The 25,441-nt window shown below is 43.1% G+C and overlaps 4 protein-coding genes across 4 annotated transcripts; 3 read left to right on the forward strand and 1 right to left on the reverse strand.

Moving 5' to 3' along the window:
- The first annotated feature begins 169 nt into the window (after window positions 1–169).
- Window positions 170–8,508, forward strand: RAB8A (RAB8A, member RAS oncogene family). The gene is made up of 8 exons (XM_002197629.6): window positions 170–338; window positions 856–916; window positions 1,143–1,203; window positions 2,078–2,155; window positions 2,580–2,669; window positions 3,284–3,349; window positions 3,671–3,721; window positions 4,603–8,508. Exons 1-8 carry the CDS (start codon window positions 179–181, stop codon window positions 4,693–4,695), a joined length of 660 nt encoding a protein of 219 aa, XP_002197665.2. The 5' UTR covers window positions 170–178; the 3' UTR covers window positions 4,696–8,508.
- Window positions 8,509–8,945: 437 nt separating this feature from the next.
- On the reverse strand, window positions 8,946–12,783 carry CIB3 (calcium and integrin binding family member 3). Its single transcript, XM_030256981.4, has 6 exons — window positions 12,616–12,783; window positions 12,265–12,299; window positions 11,391–11,502; window positions 10,541–10,688; window positions 9,601–9,796; window positions 8,946–9,118 (listed from the first exon to the last, which is right to left on the reverse strand). Exons 1-6 carry the CDS (start codon window positions 12,664–12,666, stop codon window positions 9,097–9,099), a joined length of 564 nt encoding a protein of 187 aa, XP_030112841.2. The 5' UTR covers window positions 12,667–12,783; the 3' UTR covers window positions 8,946–9,096.
- Window positions 12,784–13,917: 1,134 nt separating this feature from the next.
- FAM32A (family with sequence similarity 32 member A) lies at window positions 13,918–15,481 on the forward strand. Its single transcript, NM_001245187.1, is given in 4 exon segments — window positions 13,918–14,020; window positions 14,144–14,282; window positions 14,376–14,429; window positions 14,584–15,481. Coding segments are annotated over 4 exon segments (339 nt in total). The 5' UTR covers window positions 13,918–13,943; the 3' UTR covers window positions 14,653–15,481.
- A 145-nt stretch (window positions 15,482–15,626) lies between these two features.
- On the forward strand, window positions 15,627–25,092 carry AP1M1 (adaptor related protein complex 1 subunit mu 1). Its single transcript, XM_004174582.5, has 12 exons — window positions 15,627–15,774; window positions 16,902–17,058; window positions 17,441–17,508; window positions 18,028–18,158; window positions 18,299–18,446; window positions 18,875–19,001; window positions 19,715–19,857; window positions 20,551–20,622; window positions 20,892–21,050; window positions 21,664–21,789; window positions 21,975–22,050; window positions 22,980–25,092. The coding sequence occupies exons 1-12, from the start codon at window positions 15,733–15,735 to the stop codon at window positions 23,000–23,002; spliced, it is 1,272 nt and encodes a 423-aa protein (XP_004174630.1). The 5' UTR covers window positions 15,627–15,732; the 3' UTR covers window positions 23,003–25,092.
- The last annotated feature ends 349 nt before the right edge of the window (window positions 25,093–25,441 follow it).

Consider the following 25,441-nt stretch of genomic DNA (forward strand, 5'->3'; position numbering starts at 1 on the left):
GAGTCTTGTACCGCCGGGGTGACGTCACTGTGCGGGAGTGACGTCATTGTGTTACCGCCGGGAAATGACGGAACACCGGAGGGGGGGGTGATAGCCAATCGCAGCGCCGCTTACATCCGTCTCAGGCCCGCCAGCCAATGGCGTGCCGGCTCCGTGCGCTCTCCGCCGGGCTGGGCCAATGAGCGCGTGGCGGGCGGGGCCGGCGCCCACCAACATGGCGAAGACCTACGATTACCTGTTCAAGCTGCTGCTGATCGGCGACTCGGGCGTGGGCAAGACCTGCGCGCTCTTCCGCTTCTCCGAGGACGCCTTCAACGCCACCTTCATCTCCACCATCGGTGAGCGCCGCCCGGCCGCCATCCCCGCCCGGCCGCCATCCCCGCCGGGCCGCGCCGCGCACCGCGTCCCGCTCGGGGCTCGGGCCGCGGGAGCCGCGGGCGGCTCGGGGCTCGGGGCTCGCTGCCGGGCTCGGGGCTCGCTGCCGGGCTCGGGGCTCTCCGCCGGGCTCGGGGCTCTCCGCCGGGCTCGGGGCTCTCCGCCGGGCTCGGGGCTCTCTGCCGGGCTCGGGGCTCGCTGCCGGGCTCGGGGCTCTCTGCCGGGCTCGCGGCTCGCTGCCGGGTCGGGGCTCTCTGCCGGGCTCGGGGCTCTCTGCCGGGCTTGGGGCTCGCTGCCGGGTCGGGGCTCGCTGCCGTGGCGGGACACTTCAGACCGGGCCCGGGCCAGCCCCCCCTGGAGCGGCCGGTGCCGGGCAGGGAGCACTGAGGGACGCCACACCGAGCAGCGGGATTGAGGGCGAAGTCTTGGATTTGGCCGTTCGGCGGGAGCTGTGAGTAAAGAAATTGGTTTTCCTTTCAGGAATCGACTTTAAAATTAGAACGATAGAGCTCGATGGCAAGAGAATCAAGCTGCAGATCTGGTAAGGCTCCTGTGCTGCAGTCAGCGTCTGATCGCTGGGGCTGTGTGCTGTGCGTGGGGAGGTTCGGTTCGGTTCCTATCCGCTTGTGCTGCTCTGTGGTTTATGGTGTTTTAGAAGCCAAAAGGCAGCTCTGAAGAGTGGTTCAAATTAACTGAAGGCTTTTGAGGTGTTAACTGGAGCTGAGTGGGAGGTGGTTTGCTTGAGCCCCGTGTTGTGTCTGTTGCAGGGACACGGCTGGGCAGGAGCGGTTCCGGACCATCACCACCGCCTACTACAGGGGAGCCATGGTAGGGGCAGCTCGGGGACAGGGGGGACAAACCCAGCTGGCTCTGACACGGAGCACTCACAGCATGCTGCTCTGCCTGGGGAGCCATGGTAGGAGTAGCTCGGGGACAAACCCAGCTGGCTCTGACACGGAGCACTCACAGCATGCTGCTCTGCCTGGCTGCACACTCACAGCTCTGCTCCAAGTGCTGCTGGATCTTGGATAATACCATGTGCTGGGATGTTGGATAATACCATTTTCTTGACTTAGAGATGGGGTAACTGAGAGGTGTTATAAAAACTTTCATTTCATTTTCAGTCTCATGAGAAGGGTGAGACAATACAGATGTTATAATTCACACCATCACAATCAGAAGCCAACTATTTCCTAATTACAATGCACTATAAGTGTTTCTTGGCTTACCAACTTTTTACCACACCGTGTTGTAGATACCTTAAAACCAATTATCTAAAACTACCTCTCATAGGTCCCACTACAATATATTTTCCATAATTCTATTTCTCCGAAGTATCTAGTCTTATTTCCAAAACCATATTTTGAAACTTTTTTTCTAGCTCCATTTCTCTCTCAACAATATTCTATTCTATTCTATAGTACTTCTAAGTCAGCATTTCTTATCTCAGAGTTTGCATACTGTGTGAGCTTTCTGTCAGGCCCTGAGAACTCTCTACAAATCCATTTCCCACACTGGGATGATCTGGGACTTTGGAAAGGCAGCTTCCTCCGTGTTTCACTCTATAAATACATGTCCTGCACACCTTATCTCACTGCCATTAGCTGGGAACCAGTTATTAAAAATAGCCACTGTTGAGTTGCTCCTCTCTGCTGTGGATAAACCTTTAACTCCTGCTGAAACAGTCTTTCTTTACCTTTAGGGTATTATGCTAGTGTATGACATCACCAATGAAAAGTCTTTTGAAAATATCCGGAACTGGGTGAGGAATATTGAAGAGGTAATTTCTCTCTTTACTTATTACTGACTGGTAAAGGTGTCATTTCTTCCTCTGAAAATAATTAAGATAAATTGCTTCAAAAGCATTACATTTTGTCATGTGCTGCAGGGAACTTGGAAGATCAGTGGTATGGAAATCAGTAAAAACTTTTGGAATGCCTTGGCTGATAGTGATTTGTTGTGAGGGCTGTAGCCCCTGTACTTCTGAGGGCACCTAATGTGACAATTTCCTGCCGCAACAATTGATCCAAAAATTGCCATGGTGCAGGTTACATGCTGGGAAGAAGGGTTGGGGGAGCCTGGAAGTCTGGGGAAGATTCTCAGGACTGGCATCTCTGTGTTGGGTACTCAGTGAGTGCCTCATCTGTCTGACAATGTTTATCTACAAAAGCCAAGCCCGAGTTTCTGGTCTGTGTTTGTCTCAGCACGCCTCTCCAGATGTTGAAAAAATGATCCTGGGGAACAAATGTGATGCAAATGACAAAAGACAAGTCTCTAGAGAGCAAGGGGAGAAGGTAAGTGCCATGGTTTTGATGTATTTTGACTTAGGCTTTTCAGAGTCCAAAACCTGGCCCGCTGATTGTCTGCCATGGTACCCCTGTGGTGTTCCTGAGTGCAGTGACTGAACATTCCCCAAGCTGCCATGGCAATGCTTGTCCCCACTGTCATCAACAGCAGAACCTGCGTTAAGCATTCTTGTCAATTATCTAACAGATGCAAGGCAAGCAGCAGGAGTTCTCTAAAAGGATGCTAGAGTTGGAGATGGAGAAAATGTCTGTTTTGGCTGAAAGCCACTGAGACAAGGTAGATGGGATTGTCTTTTCTGATGTCAGATGTTACTTAGTCGCCGCAGAGTTTTTTTCTGCACTGTGGTTGTTACAAGACTGAAAAGGTATCTATGCAAGAAACAAAAAAGAGAAACCTAAAAAGTGTGCAGAATGTAAAAGAGCAGAGCAAAGACAGTGAGAACAGATGCCAGTTGCAGTGGGATTTAGTTCCTAATTTTTGTTCTGCATGAGTAAATCCCCAACTCCACTGCTGGTGGCAGCAGGGACAGATGCTGTGCCCAGGGCTGTGTTTGGAGCTGTTTCTGCAATTGTTCAATAATGTGCAATATGCTTTTGTTCAGCTTGCTGCAAGTTTCGGGATTAAATTCATGGAGACCAGTGCAAAAGCAAATATAAACATAGAGAATGTAAGTACTGCTGCCTTTCTCTTGTATTTCTTGTCCTCTCTGTGCAAACCAGCAGTGTGGGATGCAGGACTCCATGGGTGGGTTGTTGAGCACTTCCCTGCAGCAGAGACCCTGGCTGGGGGTGGCAGTGTGGCTTTGGGGCTCAGAAAAAAGGTTGTGGAGCTAGAGAAGGAGCATTAAAACCTGGAGCAGAGAGGAAAACACTGAGAGCCTGACATTCTTGTATAGTATGTCAAAACTTGGGAAGGCAGCTTATTGCTATACAAAAGTGTTAGAAAACATTTTGTACCCTGTAACACTGAACTGTTCAACTTGTCACAGGCATTTTTCACTCTTGCAAGAGATATCAAAGCAAAAATGGACAAGAAGTTGGTGAGTAACTTTGATTTCTCCGTGCTGGATTTAAATTGGAAAAAAAAAAGCAAACCAAAAGCCACATTGCAAGGACTGTTTCACAGTGTATGAAAAAATGTGTCATAATCTCTTTCATTAAGGATCCCTGAAAGTTCTAGAAATGTATTTTTAGTTTGTCAAGCTGTGCTCTGACATTGGCTGTCTCTTCATTTCAGGAATTAGCTGTAATGGTTGATATTTTCTAAATAAAATTATCTGTTATTTGTTTTATCAAAAGTCAGGTGAGGAGTGGAGCAGTTTAATGATACTTCTCACTCTTGCAGTCTGAAAATCATACAAATTAGAGGAGGCAGACATCATATTTCAGGGTAGAAACTTCAAACCCTTTAATAGGTAAAGAATGAATGGGTTTGGATAATCTTTGCACGAATATCCTGAGCAACAATTGGGTTGTGTTTTTACAGCAAATAAATGCACAGTGATGTTGGATTATTCCTTAAGGAATATGAAATGAGGCTAATGAAGGCTCTTTCTACTCTTACTAATATTTCCACCTTCATGTGACCAGACAGTGGGATATTTTGGGTCTTGCTGATGATTCCTAGGCCTTTCAACAACATGCCCTGTAGTTTATTGGTTTTTAGTCTCAGCTGTCTTTGACTTGATGGAAGCTGAGGCATAGGCACAGTGTGAGCTGGCTGAAGCCAAAAGCTGCAGATGCAGTTCTCCAGTTTTTGGTTGTGGCTGGTGTTAAGACTCAGATAAATGAGTGAAGCCTCTTACTGATTGTGGGAAAGGTTCTTGAGTATATCAGATGTAGTTAAGAGTGACCAGATGAAGTATGGATGGAAGAATCTGTTAAGGATAAATAAGTAACTGGATATTCTTTACATCTTCAGGAAGGCAATAGCCCTCAAGGCAGCAACCAGGGAGTCAAAATCACACAAGACCAGCAAAAGAAAAGCAGCTTTTTCCGATGTGTTCTTCTGTGAGGGACACGGCCTTAATCTGAGCTGGACTGTGCCTGTGCTAAGTGAGGTTTCCTCTTTCTGTGGACTTAGTGCTCCCAACATACCTTGTCACTCTGTGACCATCTGAATAAGAAATGGCTTATTTTGGTAATTGTCTGACTCTTCAATTTTGGAGATGAAACAAGTTTATTTTTGTCAGATTGCCACTGGGCATGTGTATTGTCTAGCAGAGGAAGAGCTGAGCACATGTGACCTGGGATGCAGCACCGTTGCTTCAGTCTTCATTCGTATCTGTCACGTATCCAATTTAGAAAGCTGAAGTTGTGATCAAAATGAGAAACTTAAATGCCACTGTTAATGAAGTACAGGTGTGCATACATGGTACTTGTGCATATCCATTGTGTAGCTGCACATGGAGCAATGGCATGAGACCATCCCAGAAATGCACCAAGGTGAACAGTGCAGGCTGATGCCTTCCCAGGAGGTACGAGGGAGCTTTCTGCAGCTCCACCTCTTTACTACTACAGAGAAACTCCTTCATCTGCCTGTCTCTTACTCAGCTGTGTTACTCTAGACAATCCACAAGTACAATTGAAGTTTTAAAAAAATTCTCCTTAAAGGAATCTATTTTTTTAAAAAAAGAATGTGTGCTGTACATAGAATGGGTCCTTACCATTGGTCATTAATCCACGTTAGACTTGACTGTGCTTAATTAAGTACTGCAGACATTCAGAGATGTTTAACAGGATCTGATGGCTACACTGAGTGCTGTACAGATGATCTGTCATCAGTTCTTGGAGAACCAGGATCAGGCAGGGACACTTACACAAAATCTCACCTTGCAATGGGTGGCTTTACCACTCTCCAGCTGGGAATGACTCCAGACCTATCATGACAGAGTAGGTAGTTTTAAATCATGACAAGGAAACGTATTGCACTGCTCCCAGTCGTGTGTTCCCAAGCACACTTGCTCACATATGCAAATATATGTTGCACATCAGAACACTTAGTGAAAAGAGACTCTCTTGGACTGAGACTGGCCTTGCTGCTGGGTGTGGATCACTCAGCCATCAGCCTGCTCACAGCCTGTGTCAGTGAGCAGCCTGGTACTCATTCCCACAGACCCAGCCCAGTACATTCCCACGTGTGGAAAGCCAGAGCCAAGTGCAGCTCCTCAGTGGGTGCTGCTCACAGGGCAGGGGCTGCAAACCTGACTCTGATTAGACTGACAGGAGCCAGTAAGAGCATCACCCTCCAAGGCTGCTGCCCAGGGCTTGCAGTGCTGGTGTACCTGCCCCAGTGAACACACCAGCTGGGTCCTGCAGCTCGTGGAACTGAAACATACTTTGTTTACATTGGCAACTTAAGGGTGAAATTAAAGTTGATTTTTGAAGTTGTGGAATTTACTCACCAGTTTTGTACTTGTCAAAGTTTGTGGTATTGAACTCTGGGCCTCAGAGTAGCGCTAATAAGTGTTGCTGTGGTCAAATATCTGTTGGATTCACAATGAAACTATAAATCTGCAGCATGCAATTGGGCCCAACAGGAATACTGCCTGTTCTAAAGTGGAGAAAGATTTCACTGTGTAAGTTGCTGGTTTATAGAAATGCATTTTAGGTGCATTTAGGATTAAAGCTTTCCTCTAACCATAACCTTATGATGGTTTGGTTCTTTGTTTACTTGTGGCTTTTTAGCATGAGGACTTGATGAACATGCCCTGTAGTGGATTTACACATAGATGTATTTGTAGGATAAAAACCATGTTAAGTTACTGAGGAGGCTGCTAGACAGAGTGTAGTTAACAGACCTGTAGACTGGACAAGCAGCACCTCTGTCTTGAGCTAAGGATGTTTTTAAAGAGTTTGTGTGTGCTTCAAGAAACGTTTGAGGCACAACTGGGGTGGTGATAAGACAGGTTGAATTTCCTACATAACTCTGTAACAATTTTCTTCTGGCTTAGTAATAACTGTGTATTGTCTTGCATCTGTATTGTGCTTTATACAGTCAGATGCTGAGCCAGATTTATTTCTCAGAGTGACTGGAAAAATTGATGTTTATTTGACTTGATACCATGGGTCTGCCATGATGCTGGTTCTTGCCTGTGGACTGTATCAATAATTCATCCCAAGATGGGAAAGCAAACCATATTCATTTACAAGTGGGTAAAACGTGAAGGATGGTATTGTGATTTTTCACTCATTTTCTAAATCTGAAGTTACTCTTGAATTCAGAATTGTTTGTATTTGAATACCTTCTGTTTAAACTTACACTGGTTGTTGCATGTGTTTATGTACCTAATTATAACATTATTTCATTTGAAATGGTTTGGTTTATGAAAAACAACATTATTGCTTGATCTCAGGAAGTCTTATGCAGTTACTGTGACTACAGTCATCACTGTACTTGTGGGTAGGAAGGCTCTACACAGACATGAAATCTGTGTAAGCAACACGAAACCTAAAATGCAAGTGTGAGAGGAAAAGGTTAAAGACATTGCACTGCACATGGGCTTAACTATGTGTCACTAAACACAGGCATCAAATCTAGGAGAAGTACAGTAGGTTTCCTTCACATCCTTCAATTACTGTTTATTAAGTATTAATGTAATGGAAAATGCAATTGTCAGAGAGGTACTCTGTAAATACATACATAATCTACATGTGTCTAAGTTTTCTTCAACTAAGGAGGAAAATATCAAAAATTGGGTACAAAACCTGTAAAACTGAGGAATTTAAGTAGGTCTGCAAAACTAACTGTGCTTACTACCACATTCTCAGTATCTAAATACCACTAAAATGTCAGGTAATTGATTAACATTTGTTTTGTAGAGAAACAAACCCACTTTTGAGCATGTCCTCAAATTCCCTTGTTTTACTGAGTATCATGGAATTCTGTGGTTGACCTTATTTTTGAGGCTGGTTGCAGTACATTGCACAGTCATCACTCCTTGGGGTGGAGACCTGTCAGCCTGTCAATAAATGGTGGAGCTGCTGTTCTAACACTGATTTCACACCTGTGTTATCTTTGTCCTGTGCTGACAGGCACAGCTCATGTTTCCTGACATCAGAACCTTATCCCAGCATCAGACTTCCAGCCTCAGATTTTAAATCCTATGGATTATTGTAAGTCTCTTTACTGCTGCTGAAAATTATTTGGTCTCTCCTTTCCTGTGAGATGCTGATCATCTCCCTGATGATTGCTAAGGGGTTATTGTGGTGGTGTGTTTGGCTGATGATCATGCTCAAAACTGCCATGATTTCTTGTTCTCTTGGACTTGCCAGGGGAATGCACAAAGAGCTGTGTGAGGATGGGCTCCTTTGTACTTGTAGAAGTTGTAGGGCCTGGGGAAGAATGATGACTAACTTGTGTCTTCATTTCTAGCCTAACTAAAGATCTGTTCAAAGGACTGTGAATGGTAACTGCAGTCTGAGTGTTCCAGGCTGCCTTATTCCCTGACCCATCCTTCCCTGATCCCTGGAGTTTCTGTGGTTAATAAAGGTAACTGGCTGGTTAACTGGTCTCTCCAGCCTTTTCTGCAGGAATGACCTGCTCTACATTGAGTGTGAGTTGGGACTTAGGACTTTGTTTTGAAGGGAATTTAATGCATCCCAAAATTTGTAAAAATAACTGTAAATTGTATTTTTCAAATGATCACTTTTGGCTGCCACCCTTCCCACATTACAACTGCTTTCTTAAACACTTCTCATTGATTTTCATGTTTGTATTAAAACAAAACTCTTGTTTATTACAATATGTCTGTTTTTACTCTCTTGTACAGGACCCTAAGCACTGCATAAATAAACTTCTTATGAAAAGAGAATTTTAATAACTTAAGTTTTCAGTCCTTTTCATCATTTGTGTGTAGGGACCCTGGTGGGTGTGGAAAATAGGGGATTTCTGAAAATGGAGAAGAGGGACAGGACCTGGGGTGGACTCTTGTTTCTAAACTATGCTGACTTTTTCATCCTGTACTGTGGGAGAATACTTCAGGAATTGATTCATTGGACCATTTATTAAGACTATAAATAATCAGAGGAGTCACTTATGGTTTTGAAACTAAAGGGATTTTTTTTACTGGTTAAGGCATTTTTGGGTGAATTTTTAGAGGTTATAGTTTGATACAAGTTTCTTTACTTGCTGGTGGTATTTGAACTTTTAAAAAATACTTCCCTTCTGACTGTCCAGGCCAAGTTTGCTCTAGCTGAGGGTGGGGAGTAGACATTTTGCTAAATTACAGGGAAATCCTGATGAAGAGCTTAATGAATTGTTCCTTTTAAAGAGAGAAATGAAAGACAGTTCTCTGAGTGGTTCAGTTACCAGCAGTTGTCCTCTTTGCCCCTCTCAGTTTGTGCTCTCATGGCTGGTAATCTCAGGTGTAGTAACAGTTGCTGAAAGAACTCCCATCCCCATGGTTGACTAGATTCAGATTCGAATATGAAAAGTGCTGTTAAAAAAGGGAAGTCATGATCACTTATCTATCACTGTTTAAAGGATTTACTACTGTGATAAACTGGAAACTTTATTTTTCAAAGCATTTGCAAAGATGAAGTATATGAAATAAATGCAAGATTTGAGTGTTGGTTTGTGTAAGATGTGCATCAGAAACCGCATTAACACTATGTTAAGCACTGAGTGAGCAAATCTCATACATTTATCAATGCAACCTAAATGCTAATACTAACTTTTTAAGTTACAAGGACCTTGTATCATGTAAAAAGTACTTTGGAAGTTCAAAAGCAAGTCAAGGAAGCCTCCAGGCTTTTTCAAGCATCTATTTTTGCAGTGTTTGCAGTGGGCAGCTCTACTAGAACCTGCCACAGAAGAGTGGTGATCTGCAAACACTGAGGAGATGTAAACACACACTTCAGAGCCTTCTGACAAGGAATTTAAGATAATTTTGGGTTAGAAATTAAAAGCAAATATTACCTGAGGAAATCTGGAGCTCGTACGATCATATGCTGAAAGTCTGCCAAGGACAGCTTGCCATCATTGTCCACATCAGCCTCGTAAATCACCTTATCACACACAAGGCTGACTTCTTCTGGGGTCAGTTCATTCCGGGTTAATTTGTTAACAGTTTTCTCTAGATCCGATTTGCATATGTAATCATCATTGTTGAAGTCTGACAAAGGAGACAAAGTTAATTCAAAGCAACAAAAGTCAGTATTTTACATGGTTGTTTGCCAAGGCCCGATAGAAGGGTTTGGTTCCCAGGCTGTGATGGATTTTTATCAGTAGAACTCTCAAATCAGAAATTAAGTTACCTCTATCTATTCGTAAAAGAAATCAGTTACAAAATAAAAATCTCTTAATTTCTTCTTTTCATACAAAGGGTAACAACTGTAAGTAGTTTAATGGCTAAACATAATAGCCTAGGCATCATTAAATCATTCCAGCAAAATTGTGTTCGTTTGAAATATTGTTTGTCTTTAGCTGATGATAAAGAAAGTAACTGTAAATATACATCTAAAAAAATCTTTACATTTGTCCTTGGTGTAAAAAAGCCTGCAGTGTGCTTCCCCGCCTCCCCCTCCCAAATCCACCCTACAGACTCATGGGCAGCCAAATCCCCTGTGCTGTACTTTTCACAGCAGCCCCTCAGACAGAATTATTTCTTAATGATTATCAGCTCTTGAAAACTGCAGGTTATTTCAAGTTGTAAATTTGGTAGTAAATCTTAATACCAAGTAAATTAGAGACAAAAGGATAAAGAAAACCAGAAGTTTTTAGAGAAGGGAGAAAAACATTCAAGTGGAATTAAAATAAATGGTAACTAGAAATCTCTATGCTGACAAAGTGAGGAATTTGCAGCCATACATGAAGCTGCAGGACTTCCCCACTTACCTTTTATGCATGTCTCACTCACCATAAATTTTAAAAGCATAATAAGCTTTCAAGTCTCGTGGAGCCATTTCACTTAGCACAGAAAACATGTCCAGAAAATCATCCAAAGTCATATTGCCATCACCATGCTCTGAGAACACCTCTGCTATCCGCTGGCGGAATGGGTTGTCCTGGGAAACAGCACAGGAGCAAGGGAAGGTCATCCTTACTTGTGGCAAGCACATTTCTCTCCCTCTCAGGATTTTCCATAGAGGTGCACAGAGAGAAATGAAAGAGAAAACAATTTCTATTTCTGCTCCTTGTTTTTCCTATGTGGAATGTGTTTGTTTGAGCCTGATGGCCAATCCAACCCACCTGGGACTGGAGGAGAGAGAGAGAGAGTCACGAGTTGTGGGAGCGTTAGAGAAAGTAGTAGGTAGTTTTAGTATCCTCCTTTTATATAGCATATTAATGTATTTTAGCCATAGTTATAATAAAGAAATAATTCAGCCTTCTGAATTGAGTCAGACATCGTCATTTCTTCCCATTGGGTTCGCCTGCATCTACAAATACTTACTAGCATTGATTTCAGTGCAGGCAAGGCAAGTGGAGTGAGATTATTTTTGTTGAAACACCTTTTTTGCAATTTCTCCCCTTTCTGCCTTTAAATTCTTGTCTAATGCTGTATCAGAAGCAGACACAGCCACACCCTATTTAACCTTTGTGCTGTTTCAGCGTGTTTTCTGGGAATTACTAGAAGCTTCCAGAAAGACTTTTTACTTTGATAGCCCAAATTTATTTCTATGGCAGCCTCCCAGCAATTAGTCCTGGATGAATTATTCAAGAAGAGTAGATGAAGCTGAAATGTGTCACTCGAGTCGTGTGCTGGGTACCTTGAGCTCTGGCATGCTGCCGATGAGCTCGTAGGGGAGTGTCACAGCGGGTCTGCCCGAGTAGTCAAGGGGAACGAGCTGTGGGGCCAGATCTCGGTACCTGTGAAACAACCTGAGACAGAGAGAAAGGCTTGTTGGCTCTTTGGATTTCTGAGAACGAGGTGGTTTGCTTTTCCACCTCGTTTTGCATCCATTACCAGATGGAGATCGGTCACTAAGTAACAGTATGTTTTTGTTGGAACAAGCGTTATTAGAATGTAACTGGTGAAAAATACAGAGCTTCATTTTAAAACTGTTACATAAAAATGCTTACACAGGACATGCAGCCAAACCCCTATGAGAGGAGAATAAGTTCATGTTTTCAGAGAGGACTCTCAGTCCCACCAGATCCTGCCTTTATCAGATCCTTTGGCCAGAGATTAAATTAGGGAGTTCAGTGAGGCTCAGCAAAACACGTCTTGGAGCAGCAGTGTAATCATTTACAAGAAAACATGAAGAAAACTTGACACAATCATTAAAGTTTTCATAAACCAGCAAAGTATTCCAGAGAATAACAGCACACTTTGAAGCATCTGTTGGAAAACCACGTCAGAAAACCATGGATGCTGCTGCCACTAAGATGTAATTAATTGTATTTATTTATAATAAATAGAGGGACTAGTACATTAATACAAAATTTAGAATTCTGACTCAGTTCAGGATAGGATTTGTAAATGAAAAAAAGCCAACAAAAATGCTCAGATTGCCCCAAAGTATAACTTTAAATTTTAGTAAATCCATTTAAAAATTATTTTTTAAATACCTTACCCCATATGTAACCTGCCTTTACAGCAATCTCTGCCCTTTATTCACAACATGCATACAGAAGACTCACCTGAGAATTTCTTTCCTTGTGAAAAATGTACAGTCCTATGAAGTAAGAAAAGGTATAACACAAAATGACAGTTTTTAGCATGCATTGACCCAAACTTTTCCCATGCAGTGACTTAAATGAATTTATACTGTAGTGTACATGTAAACATTAAAATTTTCTTTTTGGCATACAATTAGGCGTATTTTATAACCCTTCCTTTTGATATAAAAAACAAACTATGTTACTAAAATCTTTGCTGCAATTCAGTATGCCTACTTATTAATTTTTAAAAGATGCTGCTTTTAAAAACCCAGCAACACCTTTGCCATTATTCAATGTCCTGCCCAAAGAGCCATTTAGTTTGCTTTATACCTGATATGCATCCAGTTGCTCTTGAGTGAAAATGGTTTGCTTGTTGCCCATTTTGAGCTGGGAATACTGACTCCTGTCAGTTCTTTCCTCAAAGGCACCTTTAGAGGTCCTCTAGATATTCAGTTATTAAAAGCTGCAACAATGAGGCTCAGGTACAGCAGAGGATCAGGTAACCAACTTGTACAGGCTGCAAAGTATCATAATAGGAGCATTTCATCAAATCTTTAGTCTGGCTGCTTGAGGCTCTTATCCAGCAGCATTCACCCGTCTCCTGTGTGCACCACGAAGACTCGGGTTACAGGATTTAGCCAAATAAGTAATAGCTGCTCATTGGTGCCCTTCAGCTGCAGGTAGACCCAGTGGACCCTGCTTTTTCATGCCTTCAGATGTGGTGAATTAACTGAAAAGTGTTAGCAGTGTTTTCCTCCTTTAAAATTTAACACTGAATGATGGAAATTTGGTAGCCCCTCCTCCTTTCCTTCTCATATTTTATAGGGTCAGAATTATAAAGGTTGGAAAAGCCCTTTTAGATAATTAATGCAGCACTGCCAGGGTCACCAATATTCCATGTCCCCAAGTGCCACATCTGCATGTTTTTTGAACACTTCCAGGGATGGTGACTTCACCACTGTCCTGGGCAGCCTGTGCCAGTATTTTCCTTTAATGCACATTGTTAAATTACACTAATGATGGTGGTAGCTTGTACTGGAGTTAGTACCCAAAAAGTCCACTCACTCCCTTCTGCATCATCTGCTGATATATGTTACTACTAATTAATGGTGATTAGCATGACATCCATCCATACTTATTCATACACGGCCTTTGCACTGAAAAGATGTGTGAGTGTATAGTTCATACCTGTGAACAGAAATGTGATGCTATGAAAGATGAAAAACAAGGGGGAAAAAGGAGGAACTGGAACAGGCTGCCCTCACGGAGGGGTCGGTTCCCCTCACGGAGGCGCGAGCCGCCTTGGTTCCCCTCACGGAGGGGCCGGTTCCCCTCACGGAGGTGCCGGGCAGCTCTATTCCCCTCACGGAGGGGTCGGTCCCCTCACGGAGGTGCAAGGCGCCTCGGTTCCCCTCACGGAGGTGCAAGGCGCCTCGGTTCCCCTCACGGAGGTGCAAGGCGCCTCGGTTCCCCTCACGGAGGTGCAAGGCGCCTCGGTTCCTCTCACGGAGGGGTCGGTTCCCCTCACGGAGGTGCAAGCCGCCTCGGTTCCCCTCACGGACGGGCCGGTCCCCTCCGGGCGGGGCTCGAGCGCGGCTCCCGGCCCCGGCCGTGCCGTTGCCGGTGCCGGCAGGGGGCGCGGGCGCGGGCGTTCCGCCATGGCGGATTACGAGGCGGTGCAGCGCGGTCCGCTGCGGCTGAAGGGCAGCGGCGGGGCCCTGGGGGCCGGCAAGCGGTGAGGGGAGAACGGGGGGAAACCGGGGGAAACCGGGGAGCGGTGAGGAGGGGCCGGGAGAACGGTGGGCGAGGAGGGGACACACAGCGCCGGGGCTGAGCGCTGACCGGGCCCTTCCCGCAGGAAGAAGAAGAAGGCGAAAGACAAGGCCCAGATGCTGGAGCAGATCGTGAGCAGCAAGAAGCAGGAGGAGGAGAAGAAGCGCGGGCTGGACAAGCGGACCCCGGCGCAGGTGGCCTACGAGAAGATGCAGGAGAAGCGGGTAAGGGTTTAAAAGCCGCTGTCACCCCTGGGGTACGGCCGCTGAGGGGGCTGCGAGTGCCGGGAGTAACCGGCCCTTCTGTGTCTCCTACAGCAAATGGAGCGGATCCTGAAGAAAGCGTCGAAAACCCACAAGCAGCGAGTGGAGGTGAGCAAAACCATCCCGAGTCCCTCAGGCCAGCGTGTTTTGTTGGGCTGAAGGAACTGTTCCGCCTGTGAAACACGAACCGGGACGCAGGGGGGGCTTGTGGTTCAACTTGGTGATGTCAGCACCCCGTTTTCTTTCTCTTTTTCTCCCCCAGGACTTCAACAGGCACTTGGATACTCTGACTGAGCATTACGACATTCCCAAAGTCAGCTGGACTAAATGACCGGGCTGCTTTTCACGGCTCTGGAGCTGGAGTTGTGTTTTGTTTGTATCAAGCAGGGTTGCCATGTAAATCTGTCTGTTCTCCATATTGTCTAATACATCTTCTGAGCTTTTATGACTTTATACTGTCTTATTTTATAGACTTGTTATTTATAACCAAACATCCAGCAATGTCTCCTCTGGGCTGAGGAGCTCTGGTTTACGTCGATGCAGAGGGCTGTTTTTTTTTTAGTGTTTATAGTGAGATTAAGGCCAAAGCTAATTGCTATGAGCCAGATGGAAAACATTCCTTTATTTCATTAGTTCTAATTGTACTCCTTTTTTCAAGTGGAGTCTGACAGTCTCACATTTAAGTTTCTCTTGTAAGTTATGTGAATTGTATAATTACTTTCTATCAAGTTCTGTCAGAGGCCATGTTGCAAAACGTGAAATATGTAAAATTGTTTTAGGAAAGGATATTCTTTGGTATTTGATCTTTGTATACTTTCAAGCCTAACCAGCAAGAAGGGAGGTTTAATCCATAAAATAGAGAGAGAGCAGCCAACAAGCTCTGAGTGATGTCCAAGTTTTGATAGCTGATGTGCTGGATTTCTGGGATCCCACCGAGCATCCAGGCTTGTGCAGCTCTGAAATAAATAATCAGCGTGTCTCTGGAGTGTGTAATCACTGGCTTGCTGTGCATCGGGTACTGATTTTTTGTGGAAAACAGTATCATTTCTATCTTGAGTATCAACAGTATCATTTCTGTATTCCAGAGGGGTCTGCTGCAAGTTGTAAATTTGATGTCGTTTATTAAAACGTTGGTTCCACCCCTTTTTTGGGATGGAATGGAATGGGGCGTGTGGAGTTTGACTGTTACCCCCTCTGAGGGCTGACAGGTATCACGATGTCGGAACTCCCAAACCGGGATGTTCTTAACCCGAATTAGGCGCTCGGCGTGTGTCCGTGCCCCGCTCAGCGCGGAGGACCGGCACGGCGGGACTATTTAACGGCGCTGCCGCGGTGTCCTTCCGCCGCGTGCGCGTCACTTCCCGCGGAAGCGGAAGCGGCAGCGGCGGGCGGGACGGGCCCGGCCGGGGCGATGTCGGCCAGCGCCGTCTATGTGCTGGACCTGAAGGGGAAGGTGAGGCCCGGCGGGTTCCGCTGCCTTGGGGCGGCTGCGGGGCCGCGTTCCGCTCCCCGGGCTGCCGGCCCCCGCTTAGCCCAGCGGGGACGGGGAGTTGTGGCCTGCAGCCCCTCGCTGGTAAACGGGGACAGGGGAGTTGTGGGCAGCCCCTCGCCGGTAGAGATGTTGGGTGAGGCGGCATCCCCGGGGTGATTAATCTCTGTGTTGGCGTTCAGGAACACACATCATCACGGGATATGATTATATGCAGGTGCTGCTTTTATTGAGAGCTTTGGGAATCAGGGGTACAGACCCAAATCTGACTCCGACATGGCTCTCGAGCTGAACGTGTTTTATATTATTATCGTTATATAACTTACATAAAAACTGGGGATGGGAATGGGGATTGGAAATTGGGGGTGGAAAACTGGAACTGGGAATGGGGATTGGAATGGGATCTGGGAATGGGAAACTGGGAATGGAAAATCAGGAATGGAAATCTGGGAGTGGGCATGAGAATGGGAATGGAAAACTTGGAGTAGAAATCTGGGAATGGAAAACTGACAATGGGGATGGGAACTTATTAAACTTATATTGTTCTATTGTATACATTGACATGAGTTTCTCGTCATCTTCCTTAGGCCCCTGACCACAGTCTCTCATTATTATTCTTAAGATTAAACAGTAATTATATTTAATTACTAAGCAATCATCACATCTAACAATTATATCATTTATCATGTACTAGCTACACAGGTGCAGTTCTAGCAAGGTACAAGTCTTCATGTACCTAGGGTATTTAATTTTTTCAGGGCCTACTAAGCTTAATTTTCCTTTTAACCCTAAATCCCCATGATTTTAAAACCCTTTTCCTATGATCTGCTGATATCCTAGCTGCATTTTCCTATCCTAAAACCATTCTTAGAGCCTGAGCAGTAAGAGAGGTCTGGAAAATATTAACACATGACTTTGCAATTAAATGTTGGTGTTTGCAAGTGTTTCGGCATTGTGATTTGCACTTAAAAATGCAGAGAGGCTCGGGGGAACCTGGATTATTTTAGAGATGTTTTTCAAGCATTTGTGTGGCTTGCATGGTAACTCCTTATGGAAGAGAAGAAAGAAGGATTTGGTTGCTTTCCGTACAGGTTTTGATCTGTCGGAATTATCGCGGAGATGTGGACATGTCAGAGGTGGAACATTTTATGCCAATCCTTATGGAAAAGGAAGAAGAGGGGACGCTTTCTCCTATCCTAGCACATGGAGGAGTTCGTTTCATGTGGATTAAACATAACAACCTGTATCGTATCCTTTGTGCTGCAGATGTGCTGACATGCCAAGGGTTGCTGGTGTGGTTTTTTTTAATGTCAGAATGGAAGTTGGAGTATGAATGAAGTGGTATAAAGAGGCTATATTCAGTAAAGTTGGTTATATTAAATAAGGGGTTTTTTTGTGCTTTACATAGTGTCATATATACCAGCAGCATAAGGTCCAGAAAAGTGTTTTAATTTTACTCTAATTAATGATTTCCTGAATGTTTAGCTTCGTATCTCTTTAGATCATAGGTGCTGTTAAGTAGTTAATGCATAATTCTTCCAGGCAACTCTTAAGTGCCTTAAATTAGGCTTTTTAAACTGCATTTAGTAAACGTTTTTTTAAATGCACATTCCTGAACATTCTTTATCAGTTGTTGCAACTTCTAAGAAAAATGCTTGTGTATCACTGGTGTTTTCATTTTTATATAAAGTAGTTCAGGTGAGTATATTTCAGAAGTAACCTTTATGTTCTGCCTAAATAGAAGGACATAGAGCTTTCACATTTTTTAAGAACTTCAACAATACCATTTTTACTTTATATTTGATTATTTTGTAGAACTATCTTCTTAACCACTAATAAGGGCACTGATATTTTGTAGCTCTGTAGGCAGAGGATGGGGGCACAGTGCTCTAAGTAGTTACACAAGACCTGAGCACCTGGAGGAGATTGTCAACTGGTGCATGTGTTGTGGTGCCTCACACAGATCCTGTGCTTGCTTCATCTGTTGAGAAAAATATTTTCTCCAGAATAGATATTTTTCATAATAGTTTCTTCTATGATTCCCTATTTAATTATGGTGGGTTTCCTGGGGCTGATCTGAGCAGAATGCTGTTTTGGAAGTATGGGGTTGGAATTTTACAAAATTATTATTTTAGATGCAGAAATACCTTCTGCTTGTGTTGTGCTGCCTCAGTTAATGTCCTTCTTCTCCCTCCCCCTCCTCTTGTTGCATTTCAGGTTTTTTCTGAATATTTCAAGGAGTTGGAAGAAGAGAGCATTAGGGATAATTTTGTTATTATTTATGAGTTGTTAGATGAGCTTATGGATTTTGGTTATCCACAAACCACTGATAGTAAAATTTTACAAGAGTAAGTATCACTCAACAGTGACAAAGCCCTTGGAATGTTTTGAGCCTTTTTCCATAGGCAAACAAATGTTTCTGTGTGTTCTAATTATCAAAAATATTAATTTTATCTTTTTTTTCCACGCCATTTTTCTGGTTGTGAAGGTACATCACTCAGGAAGGCCACAAACTTGAAACTGGAGCCCCACGCCCACCTGCCACTGTTACAAATGCTGTTTCATGGAGATCAGAAGGGATAAAATACAGGAAAAATGAGGTGTTCCTGGATGTCATAGAGTCTGTTAACCTTTTGGTGGGTACCTTGGACTTCAACTTTTATGTAAGAATTGTAGTAGAAAGTGTTAAAAAGGGCTTTTTGTATGAGAACCTGCAATAAAAAGTCTGATTGTGGATGGTGTGCTGTGACACTCAAAGCAATGTAATCATTAAGTTCGCATGTAATCATTAATTAAGTAATGTAATAATAATTAAGTAACATAATCATTAAGGAAATCCAGTACAAATAATGCTTTAATTGTGTGTATTGCTGATTTTTGGATATGTCCTTTGATCCTCTGTCTGTGCCACCTCACATCCCTGATTTAATTCACTCTACTGGATTAATTCCTGATAAGAAACACATCCAAGAAAACCCAGGGCATAGGGATAGGGTGGGAGTGTTTCTTGATGTCACAACATACCACATCAGAGATGTCTTACCTCCCTCTTATCTTTGTCCAGGTCAGTGCCAACGGGAACGTGTTACGGAGTGAGATAGTTGGATCCATTAAAATGAGAGTTTTCCTCTCAGGAATGCCAGAGCTGCGCCTTGGGTTGAATGACAAAGTTCTCTTTGATAACACAGGCCGTGAGTGTTGCACTAGCATGGCAATGATCACAGATGCTCTCTGGAGTTTGGGGATGCCTGGGTAGCATGGTAATCACAGAATCATGGAGGCTGGAAAAGCCCTCTAAAACCAAGAGGTCCAACTGCTGAGCAGCACCACCGTGTTCACCACTGAGCCACGTCCCCAGGTGCCACATCCACAGGCCTCTTGAACACTGCCAGGGCTGGTGACCCCACCAGTGCCCTGGGCAGCCTGTGTCAATGCATGACCGTCCTTTCAGTGAAGAAATTTTCCCAGAATATAACCTAAACCTCCAGTGGCACAACTTGAGGCCATTTCCTCTTGTCCCATCCTGTGTTGCCTGGGAGCACAGCCTGACCCCATGTGGCTCCATCCTCCTGTCAGGGAGTTGTGGAGAGTGAGAAGGCTCCCCCTGAACCTTCTTTTCTCCAGGCTGAGTCCCCCCAGCTCCCTCAGCTGCTCCTTATGCTCCAGCCCCTTCCTCTGCTCCGTTTCCTTTTCTGGACACACTTCAACCCCTCAATGTTTTCCTTGTGAGGAATCCAAAAAACTGATGGCAGGATTGGAGGCACCTCAGCAGTGCCCAGCACAGGGGGATGGTCACTGCCCTGATCCTAGAAAGTTGGCTAAAAGGAAGGAATGTCAGCAGGCAGCAGCTGTGCTGTGGTGAGACTTGGGCCATGCTTTGTGTGACCTGTGTGTTTCCTGCTAGGTGGGAAAAGTAAATCAGTGGAACTGGAAGATGTGAAGTTCCACCAGTGTGTTCGTCTCTCTCGCTTCGAAAACGACAGGACAATCTCCTTCATTCCACCTGATGGAGAGTTTGAGCTCATGTCATATCGCCTCAATACCCACGTGAGTCTGGATGTTTGCCTTTTTAAAATGAGAATGGTTTCAATTGTAGCCACAATAGCTCTCCCTTCTTTCTTTTTCTTAAAACATGGGTAGCACATGGATTTTCGAGTCAACTGTTAATAGCAAAACTTGGTGCTCACTCCTGGAGGAAGAAGAAGGTTTAGACTTTACTTAGCAATAAGTCTCTATATTTTCAATTGCTGTTGAAAGTGTTTTTGGAATACTATGTTTTTAATCTACCTACATAATGTCAGTATAACAATTCATTGTGCTTGTTAACAGCAATATTTATGGCACTATGTTTTATTGGAGTATGCCAGCCATGGTGACAAAGGTGGCCTCTGTTTCAGAAAAGTCAAAAAATTCAATCTAGAAAAGGTCTATAGCAAAGAAATAGTTCAGTCCCTAGGATGTAAAACTATCAAATATTTTCCAGTGCAAGTGTTTGTTATTACGCATTAATCTGAGACATACATTTTTAAGTCTATAATTCTTGTACATTTGCTCATTGGTCAATCAGTGCTTGCTCATTTGTATAATTATTTCTTAAAAACCACAATTCTGTCATTTTGAACACCCCAGGTGGCATTTTCTGTGTGGTTCACATATTGAGTGTAGTTTTAAGGGAAAGCAACATTTTAGTGACTCTGTCAGAGTAAAACTCAGAGCTGTGATGTGTTTTTTTACCACCAGGTAAAGCCCCTGATCTGGATTGAGTCTGTGATTGAGAAACATTCCCACAGCCGCATCGAGTACATGATCAAGGTCAGACATCCTTAAATAATGGCTTATTTTAGTCTTGTGTTTGTTTTCAAAGCTTGATGAGCAGTATATGCATTTTTGTGCAAATATTCAGGATTTCTGTGGGACTTAGATACCTTTGAAGACTTCATTTGTCAGTTATGATCTCAGTTCTGGTTCTCAGGATATAAGTTGGGATGGAAGGAGCTGTGTGTCTCACAGCCCTCTGAGTTCACCAGCATCATGGAAATACTTAGACCCTGCTTTTCTGCTTTATTGTTTTTCTTCTTTAGGCAAAGAGTCAATTTAAGCGTAGATCAACTGCCAACAATGTGGAGATTCACATCCCAGTTCCAAATGATGCAGATTCGCCAAAGTTTAAAACCACTGTTGGAAGTGTCAAATGGGTTCCAGAGAACAGTGAAATTGTCTGGTCCATTAAATCTTTTCCAGTAAGTGTTATTTCTTACTCTTACCACCAAAGAGTGTAATAATTACTTAACACTAATATTTCCTTCATGTTTAGACTCTGCCTAAAGCAAATCCTCTCGGTATCAGACAAGTAGCAGTGGCCTCTTCCTCTTTTTCCATGGCTGAAAGATTGGAACTTGCTAATAGATGTAGTTTATATTTGTTTCACTTGGATATTTTTTCAGAACCCAGGCAGAGAGCAAATTTTTGAGTGATGTCTCTGGGTGGTGTAATCCTTGGCCTGGCTTTAGCAGCAGCTGTTAGAGTTTGGTCAGGCTCTCTTTCTTGGGTGGTTCCATGAGCATGAACTCTGTCCGGTGCTAATGGTGTGATAGTGCAGCTGTGTGTCACTATTTAATCTGAATTTATGAGGCTGGAAAAAAAATCAATTATGCCTCAGGCTGGATCTCCTTTTTTTTTTTTTAAAAAAAGAGGACTTTTAAAATAAAAATACATGTCACTTTGAGGCCCTGGAGAAGAGCTGGAATACATAGTGGAGTTCAGCAGTTTGATGTTAAGAAAGCTACTTGTATCATTGCAAGTTTTTTATTATTTTTTTTGTTTCAAGAAAAAAAAATTGTCCCTTTTGGATAGGGTGGAAAAGAATACCTGATGAGAGCTCACTTTGGACTACCAAGTGTTGAAGCTGAAGACAAGGAAGGAAAACCTCCCATCAGTGTAAAGTTTGAGATTCCCTATTTCACCACTTCAGGAATCCAGGTCAGTGATTGAAAACAGAAATTCTGGTAAACGCTGCCCTATAACACACGGGGTGTTTCTCATCTTGATGATTCCTGTTCATTTTATCCACAAGAGAGACTTTTACCCATAAAGGGTCAGGTTTTTTGCTAAATGCTGCTTTGTCAGCATGGGAAGCTTTATATCTTACAGATCTTTCTTTCCAGGTTCGTTACTTAAAGATAATTGAGAAGAGTGGCTACCAGGCCTTGCCCTGGGTCCGGTACATCACCCAGAATGGAGGTGAGAGGGAGGGAATATTTTGTTTCTCCACAATCAACCTGCAAACTGAAGCTCCTATTTTTGAGTATGAACTGTCTGGTTTAGATACACAGTAAATTAAGCTACGCTATTTCTTTTCCAGTTCTCTTTTTGGTGTAGTAATGAAAGACCCAATGGGGTAGAGTGGTAATGCTGTTCAAATATTTTCTAATTGAGATGGGATTTTTTAAATTTAAAAACAAAGACATCATTAGCAGTATGCTCACACATATCATTCTGCCAGCTTTAAAATGTATAAGACACTGTCTAGTACAAAATACTAGATTTTTAGCAAGCAAAAGTGGTGGGGTTTGATTTTGTTGGTTTTGTTGTTGCTGTGGTAGTATTGTTGTCATTTTGGAGCTTTTTTTTTAGTTAGTTTGTTTTTCACTTTTTTTTGTTTCTGTTTTTCTAAGTAATCTTTTTTCTGGCATTTAAGCATGACTGCTCACAATTGCCTTGCTTCTCATGGCCATTCTAAGCAAAGATTGGAGTTTATTTTATAGAATTGTTGAATCCCAGACTGGTTTGGGTGGGAAGGGACCTTAAAGCTCATCTTGTTCCACCCCTGCCATGGCAGGGACACCTTCCGCTGTCCCAGGCTGCTCCAAGCCCTGTCCAGCCTGGCCTTGGGCACTGCCAGGGATCCAGGGGCAGCCACAGCTGCTCTGGGCACCCTGTGCCAGGGCCTCACCCCCACACAGGAAAGAATTTATTCCTATTATCCCTCCTTCAGTTGAAGGCTATTCCCCCCTCTCAGAGTTTATTGATATTTGCACATTCCTGTATTAATATATATTAATATAAGAATGCATTTTATCACTTTATCCCAGCTTACCTCTCTCTTTACTCCTTTGAATGACACAAATAACTAAAATTGGGTTTTTGTTGGTTTTTTTTCCCCTTTACAGACTACCAGCTCCGAACACAGTAAAACACCTCACAGGCACCACAGATGACAAACCTTCAGGCCTAGAATTCATTTGCAGAAGCTTCTGTGGTCCTGAGAGCTGTGAATGTTGTTGCCAAGGGTCTCGTTTCTGCAATCTTGGATTGACAGAAGAAAGATTGGAAATTTATTGATTTCAATAATGTGTTTGAGCTTTTGAACCATTAGTATTGATTGTGTGAATATTTATTTCATTCTTAGAACATGCTGATCTTGCTGCTAAATGCTAAATGACATTAGGAGTAGCAGTTACATTGAGGAGCCAGGAATCCAGAATGAACCTTGGGAATGTCGTGTTGATGCCTTGTCCATTACAGTCACAGAGATTCTAGTATTTGTATTTTAGCATCCCTAAAGACATTGGCAGCATTATGCTACAAATTAGGGAGATGATTGTGCAATTAAATGACTGCTGAACACTTCATTGTATTTAGCCCAAGGTATTTATTTTTTTTTCTGGGCATTTGGGTGCCTTAACTCATTCATAGCTCTGTTAACTTAAAAAAAATTGAAGAATATGAGTTGAAATTATCTGAAGTCAAAAAATACGGTTAGCTTTTTTTTTTTGCATGGTTTCAAAGGAATTAATCTGAGAGAACAGCTTCAAGTGAAAGGTGTGGAAACAAAAATAGGGATTTGTTAAAGACTTAAGTTAACTGAGAGCAAGAGATGACAGCAGTAAATGCCTGTGGGAGAGTCTCTGGAAGCAGCATTGCTGGCTTCAGTCAGTCAAAATGCAGATGAAAAAATTCCAACCTTGGGACACCCCAGAGCCTGGAAACCCTCTGCCAACTGACCAATATTTGCTTTTTCAAATTTCTGTTCATCAAACATGCTCCCAGTTGTCATATGTAGGCATGAAGCCTTAGATTAGGGATTCAAAGACCAAAACACTTCTAGAGGTAATGTAATTTGGTAGGAAGATTGGGTGCTTATGATTATTTTTCCAGATAATAGTAACATACTCCAAACTCTACCTGGAAGCTGCTGTGTAAGAGGCCGACAAAAATACAGTTGCCATCTTTCTTCCAGCTTGCCTTTTGTGTTAATTTAGGGCAAATACTTCCCCTTTTTGCTATGGTTTGCTAGAATTGTTTAACTTCATTTGCCCTAAGGAGAGATGTTTTCTTTCTCAGTCTTTTCTGTTTGTAAGCAGCTATTACTGTATCTTCCTGGCAGAAGGAATAACAGTTTGCAATGTTATTCTTAAAGGTGTTATTTTTTTTACATGCCATTTCATTTTTTTTTTTTTTCTGAGAAGCTACAATTGGCATGGGTGTACATAGTTATTTTAGGTTTTGGTGAGGTTTTTTTTTTTCCAGGAAAATGATGACGGTTATCAGTATTTTCTTTACACAACTTTTAGGGTGTTTTAGGTTGAATTTAGTACTCCTGAGAGGTGCTAACAGCATCAAACTCTAAATATCTATGTCTGCAGATGTGATGTGATAATACACTGTGTGCAAAATTCTCCACTGGTGGGAGAGTCCAGGAGTGTCCACAAAGAGTGAGAAGGAATTTCAGTCACTGTCCTCACTGAATCCTTGTAGTCTGTACATAGATACACCTGGGTGTACAATTAGCCAAAAATCAGCTAAACTCCCCCCAGGCTGCAGCTGCTGTGACATCACAGAAGATATGCCTCAGGAAATCGAATGTCTGGTGGTGTTTGGCAACAACCACACACCCATTTTTTGGCATCCATGGGTGTGGACAGGTGTATTCTGACTCTGTTTGTCACCCAAAAAACTTGATGTTGAAACAGAATCGTCTTGTTCAAATTTCAGTTCCACTACTCATTTTCATTTGAACAATTGAGCTTATGACTGGACTATAACTTTTTTTATTAAAACTGTAACTGGTTGACAAATCACTTTCTGCTGACTTTATTTTTCCAAGTGTTTGCTCTAATTATGCCTGTAAAATGTGACTCTCCATAGCTTTGTTTTCCTTTGGAATTTGGATCTTGTGGACCAGAACCATGTTTTTCTCCTATTTTGTTGCAGTTTGTTCTGATGATGGGGCATCAGCCATGCTTGTCCAGAAGGTAATAAAGGGCACAAAGTCCTCTTTGACTCAGTTGTACTTTGCCTGATTCTTTTCAGTTTGATCTACACCAGGTAGTAGCCTCTAATCTCAGAGTATGCTCACCTCTTATAATGTGAGGCCTGGATAAGTGGAGCAGAACTTTATAAAAGCAAAAAGTACTGATATTCCTGATTGATTTACCAAATTCTGAAAAAATTCACTTTCCGGTTCTCCATGCACAATAAAATTGGTGATCAGAAAGCAGAATTCCCTTCCACTCCTTTTCATGGCCACCTCCTGAAATTCTGAATGGCACAGGATGTAACCCAGACCCAACCTGAACTTTTGCTGCCCTAACAGTCCCGAGCACAGTCTGCAAACTGACATCAGGAACCT

This window comes from Taeniopygia guttata, chromosome 28 (assembly GCF_048771995.1).
Source record: "Taeniopygia guttata chromosome 28, bTaeGut7.mat, whole genome shotgun sequence".
NCBI lineage: Eukaryota > Metazoa > Chordata > Aves > Passeriformes > Estrildidae > Taeniopygia > Taeniopygia guttata.